The following is a 15,718-nucleotide window of genomic DNA, read 5'->3' as shown; positions in this document are numbered from 1 at the left end:
CTAACAGAATATATGAGCAGTCGTATAATACCTGGAGTATTGTGCTTTGTGCACTTGAGAAATACAGAGGAAACATAAGGTTTTGAGACTATTAATGAGGTTAGATCTACATAAAATTAAGAGTGATTAAAGTGATTAAATGCTAAGATGTGTAGATGTTAAATGAATTTGGTGTTACTATAGGGAACAGATACTCTGCTTAAATTTAGTGAAAACCGTTGAACTACTGTACTACTGTTTAATTTTATCATGCTACATAGGAAATAAAACAGACTGAAAAAATACAGAAATGTCTTTGAATTGTACATGTGAAGTGAATTTTGTTGTTGTTTTGCTTTTACATGTACGTATTATACCTGTAATGAAAGAGGATATTAAAGTTATGCCTGTGAAAAAAATTTCTAGTGGCTGTAATCGCTTTTCATGATACTGAAGATCCTCTGCTTCTTTAATAGCTACTGCAATAACTGATTTTAAGTCTAGCCTAATAGTTAAAGTTATAGGAAGAAAATCATATGATAGATATCCATGGGGAAAATTGCTGAACTTTATGTTATTTCACAATTCCAAAGATTATTTAAAAGTACATTCTTACTGACCTTTCAAAAACTGTTTTTTAAATAGACTTTATGTTTTAGAGAAGTTTTAGGTTCACAACAGCATTGAGCAGAAAGTGCAGAGAGTTCCCTCGCACTCCTTTCCCATCCCTTATTAGAAGAAGAGGGATCAAGGGTAACTCTTGCTCACCCCAAGGAGGGTTGTTGGGTGGCATAATTTTTATATGGCATGAGCTTCAAAATATTTGAAGTTTTTGAAGGGAAGGGAAAGAAAAGCAGTGTCGAAGAGAGATTACAGAGCATAAAAAGACATCTCTTCTAGGGCTTTCAGTCAGTATAAGGGATGTAAATAAAATTTGGCGGGGTGGGGAAGGGGTCTCTGTTAGAGAGGATTTCAGGTAACCGGTTTCAGTTAAAGAAAGAAACAGTTAAAGAAGAATTTGAGGACTCTGGGGAATTTGCTGATCCCAGACTCTGAATTTCAGTGGATACAGTAGAGAAGGGCTTGGGAGGGAGGAGAAATATGTTAGATTAGTGGATGTATTTAGTTGTTTAGGGATTAAAGTCTGGCTGATGCTACATTACCTGGCTGGGATTTGGGGTTTCTGATGGTAACAATTTTAACTGAATGATAAGGGAACACGGATCAACTGTTTCCTTCTGCAGTTCTTCCCTTCTGTAGTGGAGTGGCAGCCAAGGATAAGGAAATACTTCCCCAGGAGACAGCTCTGTCAGAGAGTTTGCATGTACAAAACAAATGTAGGACTGTAGCACAATGGGAGAGGGAAGGCTCATATGGAGCATGAAGCTAGGAACCTTTTCCATCTTTGAAATCTGGCTCAGTATTAAGAAGAAGATTCATCTTTAGATAGCCCATATTCAAGTACTACTAATGCTTTTAATAAAAATATACCTTTTTTATTGTTTAGGTCACTTTTACAAAGAGAAAGTTTGGATTAATGAAGAAAGCCTATGAACTTAGTGTGCTCTGTGACTGTGAAATAGCACTCATCATTTTCAACAGCTCTAACAAACTGTTTCAATATGCTAGCACTGATATGGACAAAGTTCTTCTCAAGTATACAGAATATAATGAACCTCATGAAAGCAGAACCAACTCGGATATTGTTGAGGTAACATATTTAGTAATGCGTGAATTGCTAGTAATGCGTGAATTGCAAGTAATACTGAAATATTTTAATAGCATTAACTGTCAGAATGACTTTTACATCTAAAGCATAAATTAGGTATATACGTGTCTTTTCTCTGAATCATTTCTTAGAAGAGTGATTGCTGTATGGCGACTCACTTGTGTTTTAAACATATCCTATTCATTCAGACAAAGTAAACTATTGTTTTACCATGTATACCAGCATAATCTAGCATTTCATCTATGATTAGTTATTTTGTATGAGTTTTAAAATTAATATTGTAAGAGACATCATTTTTGAACATCTTTTGAAGTTACAGTTTTGATTTATCTTAATCATTTCATTATGTCATTGACAACTCACGACTTCAAACACTTAAGAAAACAACAATTGTGTAAATAATATTTGCTTTGTTAATAGTGCTTCAGTTGGGGAAGAGGAGAAAGTCCTCATTTTCTTTATCTGCTGCCTATTTGATAGCTCTCATAGTTCTACCAACCTAATTAAGTGAAAAAGAAAAGGATTTATTATTAGAATGATCTTCTCAGAAATAGTGTTTTACAATAAAACCTTCAAAATGGAAACCAATATACTTCCCCCTTTATATCTTCTGTGTTTCAAGATCTTCCGTGAGATAACTTTTCCATGTGTATTTCTAATCACATTTTAAATTAGCTTCATAGTTACTTTTGTCTCTTTTGTTTATATTTGGAGGTTTTATTTTATATTTATTCAGTGGAGGAGTTTTTTATTACTTGAAAGATGCATGTTTTGGCTTAGTTTGTAATAGAAAAGTATTAAGTTAGGCATTTAACCATGTGAGGATTTTGTGGAACAACTGAAAAAGAACAAATGGAGTCCTAATCTAGATTGTATTTCTGATATTTGAAATTAAAGATAATTTAGCTTTTTTTGTTGTATAGGAATCTAATTTATTTGCCTCCACAAGTTATTATTGTTCCAAAAATGCATTTTAAATTTCCTCTATACTTCTTTGCCTTAACTGTCCCTCTTTGGGCAGTGATTGATACCATTACTACACACATAAAAACTATTACTTACATTTTAAAAACAACTTTTGTTACTTTTTAGCCATTTTTTCAAATGAGAAGTAAAAGTATAGCATAATTACAGCTGGGACTCATCTCTATTGCTTCACTTATCCACAGTTTTATTTACGGGGCTTACTGCTGTTTACCTCCCCGAATTGTATATGAAATTTTTTATTTTGCTTTTGTTGATAACTTTGATTAAACTAAATGGTTATATCTTTAGCTAAACCCCTTAATGCAGTTATATTTACGTCATTTATAAATTATATTATTTAGCATTTATGTTATATGTTATCATTTATTTATAACACTGTATAGTAGACCTTTCCCCTGTTATATGTCATGAATACATTTTGTATTGTGATTTTGTAAATTAGGGGATCATTCAGGTAAGCTTTGTTAAGAGACTTCATAACTGGATTTCCTTGAAATGGAGAGTAAGCCTGTTGTGTTTAAAATAGCTTCTTATGTTATAAATCTAAATGTCTCATCAAAAGTTACACTGCCTCAACTCAAACCAATGGAACTGACTTTGATAATGTCAGCAAATAAATATTCTAGCTAATTTCATTATAGAGGCAACCACCTCCTTAACCCTAACTACTCTGCTCTTTCATTGCAGTAGTTGTTATTCTTGGTCCCTGGAAGTTGAGGGTACTTCACAATGCCTAAAGCTTACTTCCCTAGAGAATACGGAGAATGCAGTCCGATTTAATCCTCATAGAATTTTCAAACTACCTCAATCTTCATCTCTGTTGTGGTCAGCAAAGTGTAAGAGAGCAGATTCCAAACATTTTTTTAAGCAGTCTCCTATATTACAGTCTCTTTCAATATGAAGGAAAACTTTTGCAGCTCAATTGTCAATTGGGATTTTGATGTTTTCTTTTTATTTGCATTTCCTCAAAATAAATTAAAATGAATTGTGTTAATAGTTCCTTGTGAAGTTCTAAATTATATAAATATAGTAGATAGAAGACAGATTATTAGGGATTAATTTATTGTGGTAGGATAAATTACAAGGCTTAATTCGCACTTCTTATTAATGTCTTACTGAGTCAACTTTTATGAGAGTGGTTGGTAAACTTGTAAGATAGGCCTTTTTTCACATATAAAGAAGATGCAACCTACGTCCTCACTAGTAGTGCAATTCACATATGAGTTCTTTTTGCCAGTGGTGTAATGGCTTAGGCCGATGCATCTGTACAGTTTGCTGTGGTCCAAATTAAGTTTACGGGATAACAGTAATGAAGTTACTTACATAGAGCTCCCTATGGGCCCTAGTTTTTACAAAGCGCTTTACAAGTATCTCGTTTAAGGATATTTTTGGAATACCAGTTTTTCCTTTTTCACAGTTTCCTTTCAGGCAGTTGTATTAATGGGAAGCAGGCTTTTTGATGCCCATTTACTCATTTGACAAATATTTGAGGGGCTTCTATGTGCTTTGCAAGTTGATCTTATTTAGGGATTCCTAATTCAAGCCTGAAGATTATTCTTCCTACCCATATTTTTATAAACCATTGAGATATACTTTTACCAACAGAAGATTTTATGTATATTTATAAAAACTTTGAACAAGTTGGTGATAAGGTTCTGGACTCCTTAACCATCTCATGTGGTTGAAAACCTCAGGAGAAAATAGAGGCATAAACAGTTATAAGTGATCTACTTTAGAGTGTTTTCTAAAGTATATGACCAATATACTTAAGAGTTTGTGTCATTATATGACCGATGACACAAACTCTGAAAACAACAGCTTTCGTAAGGCCTATAACCTGACTCCACATATTTCCATTTGCATATTGTTAGTCTTGAAAATCAGCAGGATTTTACTTTCCCTATATTACTGAAATATGCTTTGACAAAGTCTTGAGTAGATTAACGTGGCGTCTTCATTGGATATATTCCTTTTCTATTGTATCCAGTATACAAGCCCTTTGAGGATGTACTGTGAAGATATGCTGTTAACCACACCTGTGTAGTCTGTAGTACAAGGATGCACATGTATTAGGTCTGGAGAGTTAAATATAGTGTGTTTTGTGGCAGTACTATAAAATTAATATAATGTATTAAACGTAGTTGGTATTTGAATATTGTTGATTATAAACAGGTAGACATGGTGCTCTTATTTTTCTGTTTCAGTTTTATTTGTAAACTTAAATCCATCTATCTTTGTTCTGTCTCATTTTATATTAATTATGCTTTTAAACTAGTTCTTAAATTTAAAATTTTAATCAATTTTTAAAACTTTGGTTAGAGTTGATAAAATTTTAAAAATTATTTCTATGCAGCTTTATTTTTTTAATTTGTACTTACGTATTTTAAATTGCATTTAGGTATTTTAAATTAAGGTTTGCAGTGTCTTGAGGATGTATATATCTCCTACATTAAGAAAGCTGAATATGTGAAAAAGCAAACTTATACATTAGTAAATTAAGAGATTGCCATTAGGGTGAGATTCATAAGAGACTTCATAACTCAATTTCTTTGAAATGAGGAATATTGCTATGTTTAAAATACATCTGACTTTAAAATGTTTCTACCCTGCTTTTCAGTAGTATATTTCTTACAAAACATGAGTTTTATAACTTTATTTCCCATATTTCATTAGGTGACATTCCACAAAGAATGTTGTCAAAGACATACATTTTATCTTTTCAAGTTATTAAGCATTGATACAAAAATAGGTGACAGACTTTTGTTTGGTCCTATAAAATGTAGTAATTTAACTTAAATGTATGAAGAAAATGTTAAAACGCCTCAGTTTTCTTTTCAGTAAAATTAAGATTAAAAATTATAAACTGTATTATATAATTTTACAGGAATATTAGATATGTCCTAGAGTATAGGAAACTACAGATGGAAATTACCAACACAAGCAGTTGCCGTTGTTCATACACATGTGTATGTGTGTAATTAGAATTTATACTAAATAAAAGCCTAGAGCCAATAGAGGCTTTGGGATTCTGCATCAAAAGAACAATTATACTAAAAGGCAACAAATGAGGATTTTAGCAGATGCTACCTAAAAAACACTTGAGATTACTTTTGTATCCATGTTTTTTCCTGTCATTTGGCAGAAATATTGAAAATACTAAATATTTCTGCTTATAATTTTTTAAAAATAGCCATGACTGGGCAACATTCTGAAATCATTTGTGTGACAATTCAGATTATTGTGCTGTCATTTAAGGATGTAAATAAAAGGGTCATGGCCATTTATCTCTCTTGTTAATATCGTGTACTATTCCCAAAGGGAGGAGTTTTTCATCACAGGAATACTACAGTACTTAAAAAAAAATTCTTCTCACATGATCTCATTTAATCTTCATACCCAAGGTAAGCTTTTTCAGAAGCGAAAATTGGGATGCACATTAAAATGAGTTGCCTAGAGTCATGTAGCAATTTAGTGGCAGAACCAGGATGAGAACCCAGGTCTGTGACATTAACCTTTCCCCCTTGCTCCCTAGTTTACTGCACCCAGTGGAGCTCTGGAACGTTTTACCATAAATAGATAAGATTTTATACATATACCAATAATGTATAATACATAGCAATCATGAATAAGTTTTTTTCACTAATGAACAGAAAATTAGTGAAGATAATAGCAGTAAGAATAATAGATATTATTAAGCACTTAACATGGTCTAGTAAAGACTTTCTTTGAATTATCTTATTGAATCCTTATTGTTGCCCTTATTTCACGTTGAGGCAATGGAGGCATTGATAAATTAAGTCAGATGTTGATAATTTGTATTCTGAAGAAAGAGAAAATCTGTTTATTTGAGTCTTAAAAATCCCTGCCTATTTTCAAGTTACAAAAGAATTTGGAAGTAACATCTAAAAGAAAGGAAGATAGGGAATCAGTATAAGATCCATCTATCAATTAGAAAGTAAAAGCAGATGGTAGTGAAAGTGATCATACTTGAGAGTACGTTATTTAAAATCACTGGTCCTCAAAATGTGTAGTACCCTGACCAGCAGCATCAGCATCCCCAGAGACTTTCTAGGATTGCAAGTTCTTGGTCCCACCTTAGACCTACTGAATCTGCAGCTTTTGAGATGAAGCCTAAGCAGTCATGAATTAGTTTGAATTAACTTGCCTTAAAGTGCAGTTATAGACTAAAAGTTTCAGGTTAACAGTTTCTTGGGAGTGGCTATCCAGCTTTTTAAACATTTTTATCCTCAAGAATATCCCCTGAAATAATTTCAAACAGTGAGCAAGCACAAACTGTAATTTTTAAAACCCTTTAAAAAGTAATTCAAACTATTATGCAGTATTGGTGTGCCTTGCACCTAAGGAATACATTTCTAATGGGTTACATTTCAGTTCAGTTCTACATGGTTATAAGAGCTTGTGTGAGTGTAGTTTCTTTGAGGGGTGCTTCTTTGAGACGTGTGGTGGGGATGAGTCAGAGGTGGAATCTGGCTCCTCAGATGAACAGAAAAGAAAGTTAAATGACTTATCTGCTAAGATCATCTAGTGCTGACTGTACAAAAGTAGAAACATGATTATGCTTGGATTTTCTGACGGTATCATGATATTCTCAAAGAGGCTTTGTGAGCCAGTCGTCTTTTCTCCCCGTGTTACAGATGAGGAATGGAACAGACAGGGAGTATTTAAGAGGCTTGCCTAATGTTTTACAGGGCTGCAGTGGAGCATCAGGGAAAGGGAAAAAATAGTGAGACATCTGAAGACAAGACAAAGCTTTCCTCCACCCCCAGTCCCTTGCTCTGCTCTTTTCTTCCTAACAGAGCCTGAAGCAGCAGGATGATGATTCACAGGGTGAGGCACACAATCCTCATGGCTCTCCTCCGCTTCCCACATGTCACTGCACCATCACCTCACACAGCAGTTGCCATAGCTCTTGTAATTTCAATTTTACTACTTTTATTTTGCTATGTATTTGAATATTATCTTACAATTATTGGTTTCTGTTTATGTGCTTTTTATAAGGGACTGCGTGTCTCTTAAGTGTGATTTTTCTTGAGGTTCATATTTTTCTCCATTAGAGGTTGATATCATTGATAAACAAATGAAAGTTCATGTTGGGGGGGGAAAGATGATAGATATCACCTGTATATATAACTCACCTTTCTGTAATACATTTCTTGTGATTCTTGATCAATACCTATCTATATGTTCTTTTTATGTCATATGTGTCAGGGATTGAATATTTTATTAATAGTACTTACTATCAGTTAAAGTGTTCCTTTTTCTCCAGAAGATATTTTTGACCAATGAGAAGAGGAGATAAAGAGGATCGAGAGAGTGGTCAGAGAAAAGTTGCTCTAGAGGTGATCCTATCACCAGAGTTCTTTAAAGCAGCAGTCCCCAACCTTGTTGGCACCAGGGATGGGGGTTGGGGGTGGCAGGAATGTGGACAGGGAGATGGTTTTAAAATGAAACTGTTCTACCTCAAATCATCAGGCATTTGATTCTCATAAGGAATGCACAACCTAGATCCCTTGCTCCCACAGTTCACAATAGGTTTCATGCTCTTATGAGAATCTAATGCTACTGCTGATGTGATAGGAGGCAGAGCTCAGGCAGTAATGTTTACTCGCCCACCACTTACTTCCTGTTGTGCAGCCTGGTTGCTAACAGGGTCTGTGGCCCCGGGGGTTAGGGACTCTTGCTTTAAAGGATATGCTAAATGGAAAACAAAGATGCTGTAAGTCAGAGGGGCAGCTTATGTGGAAATTAGGAAATGAGACATAGCAGTTAGTGTATGAAGTTGAAATCAGCCAAATGTCACTGGAGTATAGTGTGAAGAGTGGAATAACTAAGACCTGAGAAGTAAACCAGGTCCTCATGAACTATATAAGGCCCTTCACTTTATCCTGCAGGTTTGAATAGCCACTGAAAGAGCTGAATAAAATAGCTGCTTAGGGTTCTCCTTGCATTTCCCAAGCAGTAAGTTGTGTTGGAACTGTATGGTAATTTTTTGAAGGGAGTTGAAGAAAAAGGAAGAGAAAAGAGGTAAAAATATTGAATGTAATAGTTCTACATTTTAAATTTATTGTAGTGATGTTTATCATACTATGTACCAGGCATTTTGCTAAACACTGGGAATATAGTGGTAACTGGCCCTATTGCTGCCTTTTTCCTAATAAGATGATACGCTGGCTATTTTATTATCTTATGGCAGAAGTCCTTTTGTTAGATACACTTCAATATCAATTTAAGACCCTTAGAATGCCAAGATTTTTATGTTTCTCGTCAAATATTAATCATTAAGTATATAAATATTATAAGATAAGATATTATACTGCTATTTGAGCCAGAAGCTCATTTAGGGCAGAAGATACTAGGTGCTTCCCGTGTTTCTCAATGTTCTGTGTCAGTCTGTAAAGGAAGATGTATATAGTCTAAATGATCTTTCAGTTCTCTTGTATATAGGTGGCTAATGCAGACATACAGTTTTGTGAAACTTGGCACTTCAAACACGTAATTTAAAATTAAAGAGACAGCTGTATAGTTTTCATATTTATTTTGAAGTTATTTTTGTGGCTCTTCTCAGAGAGAGAGTAGGGCTCTAGATTCTACAGAAAGATATCTTCTTGCATAGATTAGTCATAACTCAACTTTTAAATTTACAATTATGCCATCAGTGCTGTACTGGTAAAAAAAAAAAAATCCAAATGATAGTAGGAACTGTATTTTAGAAAATGAGACATACCTTATAATTTTCTAGGTTTTTGTTTAGTTGGTTGATTTTCAAATTTCTAACGTGTTTCACTGATTGTGTACGCTAAGGATATTTTTATAAAGAATATCATTGTATGTTTAGGTAATTTATATGGGATTATGGTTTTTTCCTCAAATAATGTTTCTTGTAGTTCTCATTTTAATTCATTAGCAGTAAAACATGAGAAGATAAACCTTCCATATTGATTTTAAAATGTCAGTGATTTTTAAAACTTGGTAAATAGGCACTACATGCTTAAGCCTTCAATAAACCAAAACTTTATTATGCATGTTGGAATTTATCTCCTGTGATTCAGTGGGGAATATTTTTCTATCATGCTTTGTTTTTATATAAATTTTCTTTTCAAATAAGTGGTTTATTTTGTGGTAATTTCTGGGATTAAGTGTTATTTCCAGAATCTACCTCGAAAACCTTAAAAATGTTTATGCTCTGAAAAAAGAACGTAGAAATAGCAACTAGTATTTGTAGAGGAATTAAAGACATTAGCTTGCTTTTTTTCTGCCAACCATGTTCATATAGGATTATCCCATACTATTATATAGTTAAAATATTTTTATTGTAGTTTTCCACATTTATAAAGTTTTTAAAAATGGCTTGTTACTTTGGTCTATTAAAAACCTATCAGTTATGTTCTGTAGGACAGTAAAAAATAACATTTAGATACTTTGTGAAAGTTATTTGATATTAGACTCTCAGATCCTACTTAATATGTCACTTATTAGTAAAGTAACTATCTGTATTTAGTATTCTAACTATCATATATTTGCTCTATTATTTGTTTGTTGAATGATTAGTGTGCTGGGTTACTAAGCTCAGTGTTTAATAGGGCAGAGAGAACAGCGTTAAATTTTTAAATCTTACTGAGTTTTGGTAATCAGTTAAAATAATATATGTGAAAGCATTTTGAAAACTGTACCATAGTAGTTAGGTTGCTTCCAGATGCAGGTAACAGAAGACCTCACTGAAATTGGTCTTAAAAATAGGGGTATTGGGCGACAGAGTGAGACTCCGTCAAATAAATAAATAAATAAATAAATAAAAATAAGGGTATTGGTTATGTCATGTAACAAAAATTCCAGCAGCATGGTAGAGGTTAGGTTGTGTTCAAGCGGGCTCCAGGTCTCTGCCTTTGCCCATGCATCATTGTCTTCACACTGGCTTTTTCATGTTGATAAAATAGCAGTGGCCGCTCTAGGCCTTATATCTGAACACAGCATCATCTAAAGCAGCACTATATGATAGAATTCGTGATGATGGAAATGTTCCATATTTGTGCTGTCCAATATAGTAGGCATTAACTATGTGTGGTTATTGAGTGTGTAGTGCAACTGAAAAACCTGAGTTTTTAATCTTTTTAAATTTTAATTTAACCACATGTGGCTATTGGTTACTATATTCTTGAGCATCAGTCTAAAGTATCAGAGATCAGTTGTGTCCCAGAATCTGCAGCAGATGTTCTAAAATTAATTCTAATTGTACTGTTTAAATCACTTGCCTCTCCATCTCCCACTCTGAAAACACTAAACACAGTGGTAGAGAAAGGATAGAATGTCCTGATTGGCTTATTCTAGCCAGATGTTACACCCGTGGAATTTACTACAAAACTGAAGTAATTCAGATAGTGTGGTGTTCACATAGGGATAGGCATGTAGTTCAATAGAACAGAATAGAGATCTCAGAAATGTACCCACATATACATGGTTAATTAATTTTTGACAAAAGAACCAAGGTAAACCAATGAGAAAAGGACAGTCTTTTCAATAAATGGTGCTGGAAAACCTGGATATCCATATAGGAAAAAATAAATAAATAAGCCTCAGTATTTACCTTACATCATATACAAAATGTTTAGGGAATAGAGGCTTTGCATAGGGGAGTAATCAAAGGTAAGGAGGAGACAAATTGAATATAGTTGATAGATGGTCTTGAATACCCAGCTGTGGTATTTAATATTTGTCCTATGGGCATTGGGCAGCCTTTAGAGGGGTGTTTAAAAGTTTTAAGTAGTCAGATAAATCATTGTTACAGAAATTAATCTGGCAGCAGATTAGCAGTATTTTAAAAGAACTGTGTAGCTTTTAAAAATAAATTGAATTATCTCACCTATTACTTATGATAGGTTTTTAGCAATGTTGAGAATTATAGAAAGAGGAATGCAATTCCATTTGGTTTGAATAGAGAGGGGAGATTAAAGTGGGGGTTTAGGCCGTGTTCTAAGGCATATAATATATTGACACATCATGCTTTTTAAAAATTGATTTATAGAAAATTTGAGTGCATAATTTATAAAATAGATATTATTATATAGAGAGAGAATTGACCTAATAATGCTGTGAAAAGTGGTTTGTGTGTTATAAAACTGTTGGGAAACTCTGATCTGGCTCTCTACTTCATTTAAGTGATGAGGAAGCCGCATCCATAGAGAGCAAGAAAGACTGTAGATCTTTGAGACAAAGACTTTGCTAAGGAACATTAGTATTTTTCACAGTGCTCAGTAAAGATTCAGCACACAGCTTAATAATGACCTATAAAATGGAACTAAAGGTAGTGTTGTGTACTTCAGCATTCACGTAATCATAAATGAAGAGTATTTATGATACTCAATTAAAACCATCAAATATTATAAAATCTAGTAGGAACAAAAATATAAAATATATTTAAGTAGAAGAAACACTCAATGTGTAGGACGTGATTCTTTTTACTCTGTAACACTGGAAATGATAACTTTATTTCCTTATCTCCCCATCTTCCACATCTAATATATATTACTTCCAACCTTTAGAGAAGTAAACATACTTAAAAAGATAAGTATAGAGGCCTCTGCTCTATTGCAGTGTATGCAGTCTTGGATAATCTCGTAAACGGCAAAACCTATGCAGCTTTGTATTCTGCACATGAACATAAATGATAATTGGAGAGATAGCTTGAAATGCTCATAAGGCATCTTAGTGTAACTAGTGGCCACTATGGTGGGTCCTGTAAATACACAAAATTACTTGAATAGAAATGCTGACAACGCTTTAATTAGGATGCACTAATGCATCTTAGGACAATATGATATGATTTCCAGTATGATAATTTCATGATCTTAGTATACATTCCCAGAGCTTTCAGTAACCTAATTCATCAGGTTAATACACGGTAGTAGTACTGTCACATTACCTTGTGTCTTTATATAAGTAATTGCTCCAGACATCCTTCACTATCATGTGAAATTGAATGCATATTTTAATTACTTATTGAAATATGGTAGACATACCTGAGATTAACTTTTTTTCTCTTCTTTTAAATGAGATGTAATTCGTATACCGTAAAATTCACCAGTGTAAATTACGCAGTTCAGTGGTTCTTAGTACGTTCCCAAGTTGGTGCAACCATGAAGGCTATCTAATTCCAGAACATTTTTATCAACCCAAAAAGAAACCCAGTACCCATTAGCAGTCACTTACCAACTCCTCCTTCCCCTACATCCTGGCAACAACTAATGTACTTTCTGTGTCTATGGATTTACCTATTCTGGGAATTTGATATAGATGGAGTCATACAATATGTGGTCTTTTGTCCAGCTTTTTCACTTAGCATAATGTTTTCAAGGTTCATCTGTATGGTAGCTGTATCAGTACTTCATTCTGTGACCAAATAGTATTCTATTTGCTGCTATGAAGTTTGTGTACAAGTTTTGGTATGGGTATAAGTTTTCACTTCTCTTGGGTATCTAGTTAGTAGTAGAATTTCTTGAATTGTGTAGTAAGTTCTATGTTTAACTTTTTGAGGAACTGCCAAACCCTGTCCTACATCTAACTTAAAAAAAAAGAAAGAAAGCAAAAGCATCAACAAAAACCAATAACTTTGTGGATATTATTAGAAAATGGTTGATTTGTTTTTAATTTTGATATTGTTGGGCTAGGTTATCTGGATCAACTCTTCTGCTGAAGACATCTAAAAACTAGATAAACTGTAAAACCAAAACAAAAAAACTTTTTTACATTATCAAAGAGCTCAAGGAATATGCCAGGCCAAAATTGAAGAGAAGGTAAGAACATAAAGGTAAAGAAATATTTAAAGCTCTGGCCACCCTGAATCATTTGCCCGTCTGGATAAAACAGTTTGTAAAACTGAGATTCGGGTTCTGATAGATTCAGAATCAAGGGGAAAATGATCACTTCTAGGTTTATGAGCCTAACAGATACCCCCCAAACCCCTTTAAACTGGGGCTTTAAAAAAAGAGGAAATCCACTGCCTTCTCCTGCTCCCAAAGGATTGCAAGGAGAGAGATTTAGTACTGAGCAGATAGGGGAAAGAAGAGAACAAGAAAAGAGTAAAAGAACATATCTGACAGATTGTAAACCAAGTTACCAGCATTGTGTGGAATCGTAGTCCCAAGTCATATAATACAAGACATTCAAGAAAACTAGTGCCCTGTTAGCTGGGGGAAGCAAATTTATATCCTTTTTGAAGAAAGTCACCTTATTCTGTGCATCAGAAATCTCTTTCAAACAACCTTTCACAACTATTAGGCATCATACAAAGCATACAAGAAAACAAGGCACAGTAAGGAAAACACAGCAGGATACAGCAGAAAATAGCTCTTATATATTTCAGATGACATTGTTATATGTAGGTTATAGAACAGTTTCACTTTCTGTGTTTTAAGAAATAAGCTTGAAAATATCTGTAGGAAACAGGAAGTTATAAAGGGATTGGCATAGCAGAGTTGAATGAAATACTTCAAGATGTGAAAAAATATAATAACCAAAACTAATGAATGCAGTAGACATGGTGGAAGTAGATTTTCCATAACCGCACAGAGAATTTGTGAACTGAAGATAGAAGAAATTATCTAGAATTCAATGCAAATATTAAAAGGTAGAAAATATCAAGAAAGGTTTAAAGAAAAGGAGGATCATGTTTAGAAGTTCTAGCCTATGCTTGATTGGTATTCTAGGAAAAGGAAACAGAGAATCGGGTAGAGGCAATATTTGATGAGATAATGACACAGTTTTCTAGGATTGATGAAAGCCCACCATCCTTAGATTTAAGAAATTCAAATCCCGTGTAGAGTAAATGTAAAATAAATAAATATATATATAGAGAGAGTGAAACTGTGCAGAAAACAAAGACAAGAAAGACGTTAAGAGACTATCCTCAAAGAAGTGCTATTTCCAAGTAACAAATGAAATCTGGAGTCAGTGAAATGATATCCTAAGTGTACTGTTTAGGAAGGGAGTAGAGTGCAACCTAGAGTTCTGTACCCAGAGCAAATTTCAAGAGGGAAGGCATAACACCTGTATATCAGTGTTACAATCAAATCATCTACTGCTTTGGAAGAAAGGACCAAGACCAAGTCAGGCTGCCATGGTAAGAAAGCAGTCTTCATGGAATGACCAGATGACCTCTAATGATCTGCGTCTAGTTTATCAGTAAATGTCAGCATCTAGTAGGGTGCTTTCAATGAATTTTGTTGAATGAAAGAAACAGGCAAATTAAGGTATTTATTCAGTAAACAAAAAGGGATAGTGAAGAACCAAGCTCCAGGACTTTTGAAGATAGACTTTCTTGTCTTTGCGGTGCACTGAGAATCAGCTCTGTCTTAGTATACGTTTATGTGTGGAGATCTAAACAGAGTTGCATTCTTTCTGGTGACAAGCTGAGACTACCTGGCTGATCAGTATCCAGCTCCTGGGAGACAGTCCCTCAAAACTGTTGAAATTAGGGGGTGGGGCAGGTAGGGAATCTTACTACCATTTGTTGGGATTTTTACCATCAGACCTAGGAGTATCTTAGAACTGGGTAAGATCTTAGAATTCAGAGAAGCCATGGCCTGAACACCACACACTTCTCACTGAGGAATATAGGGATAATAAGATCACGGAGGAACTGGAGAGGAATATGAAGACAGTGCCTACAACCACCACATACACGGTGAACATTATCTCTTCTCGGGCGTTGAAGTTGTTCCTAATTACAGCTCTCTTATCTGTTCTCCCTTTGATTTGCTGACTGATAGATGCAGTCCATTTAACAAATGAGCATAGCATATTGGAAAGAGCACTAGACTTAGATTCTAGTCCCAGTTCTGTCACTTAACAGCTATATGTTGAGGTGAGGTGGGGGAAGAGTACTTGGATCTCTGGATTGCTTTTAACTTTAATATTCTCCTCTATAAGGGTAGGAGATGAACTAGAGGATCACAAAAGTACCATTTAGTTTTCTGTTCAGTGGTGATTTTAACATACTTTTTTGAGCAT

At 34.2% G+C, this 15,718-nt stretch overlaps 1 protein-coding gene across 12 annotated transcripts in view; it reads left to right on the top strand.

The window, feature by feature from the left end:
• MEF2A (myocyte enhancer factor 2A) overlaps positions 1–15,718 on the top strand; it is a 162,309-nt gene that overhangs the window by 82,804 nt on the left and 63,787 nt on the right. For all 12 annotated transcript variants that reach the window (XM_033188848.1, XM_033188847.1, XM_033188838.1 and 9 more), the window contains one exon: positions 1,487–1,690. In XM_033188848.1, the coding sequence (XP_033044739.1) occupies positions 1,487–1,690 (204 nt within the window). The remainder of the gene's footprint in view (positions 1–1,486; positions 1,691–15,718) is intronic.

The sequence above is a fragment of the Trachypithecus francoisi genome, unplaced genomic scaffold (assembly GCF_009764315.1).
Source record: "Trachypithecus francoisi isolate TF-2019V2 unplaced genomic scaffold, Tfra_2.0 Lachesis_group3, whole genome shotgun sequence".
Lineage (NCBI taxonomy): Eukaryota > Metazoa > Chordata > Mammalia > Primates > Cercopithecidae > Trachypithecus > Trachypithecus francoisi.
Note: the sequence above shows the minus strand (reverse complement) of the source record. Positions and strands in the feature narration are given on the sequence as shown.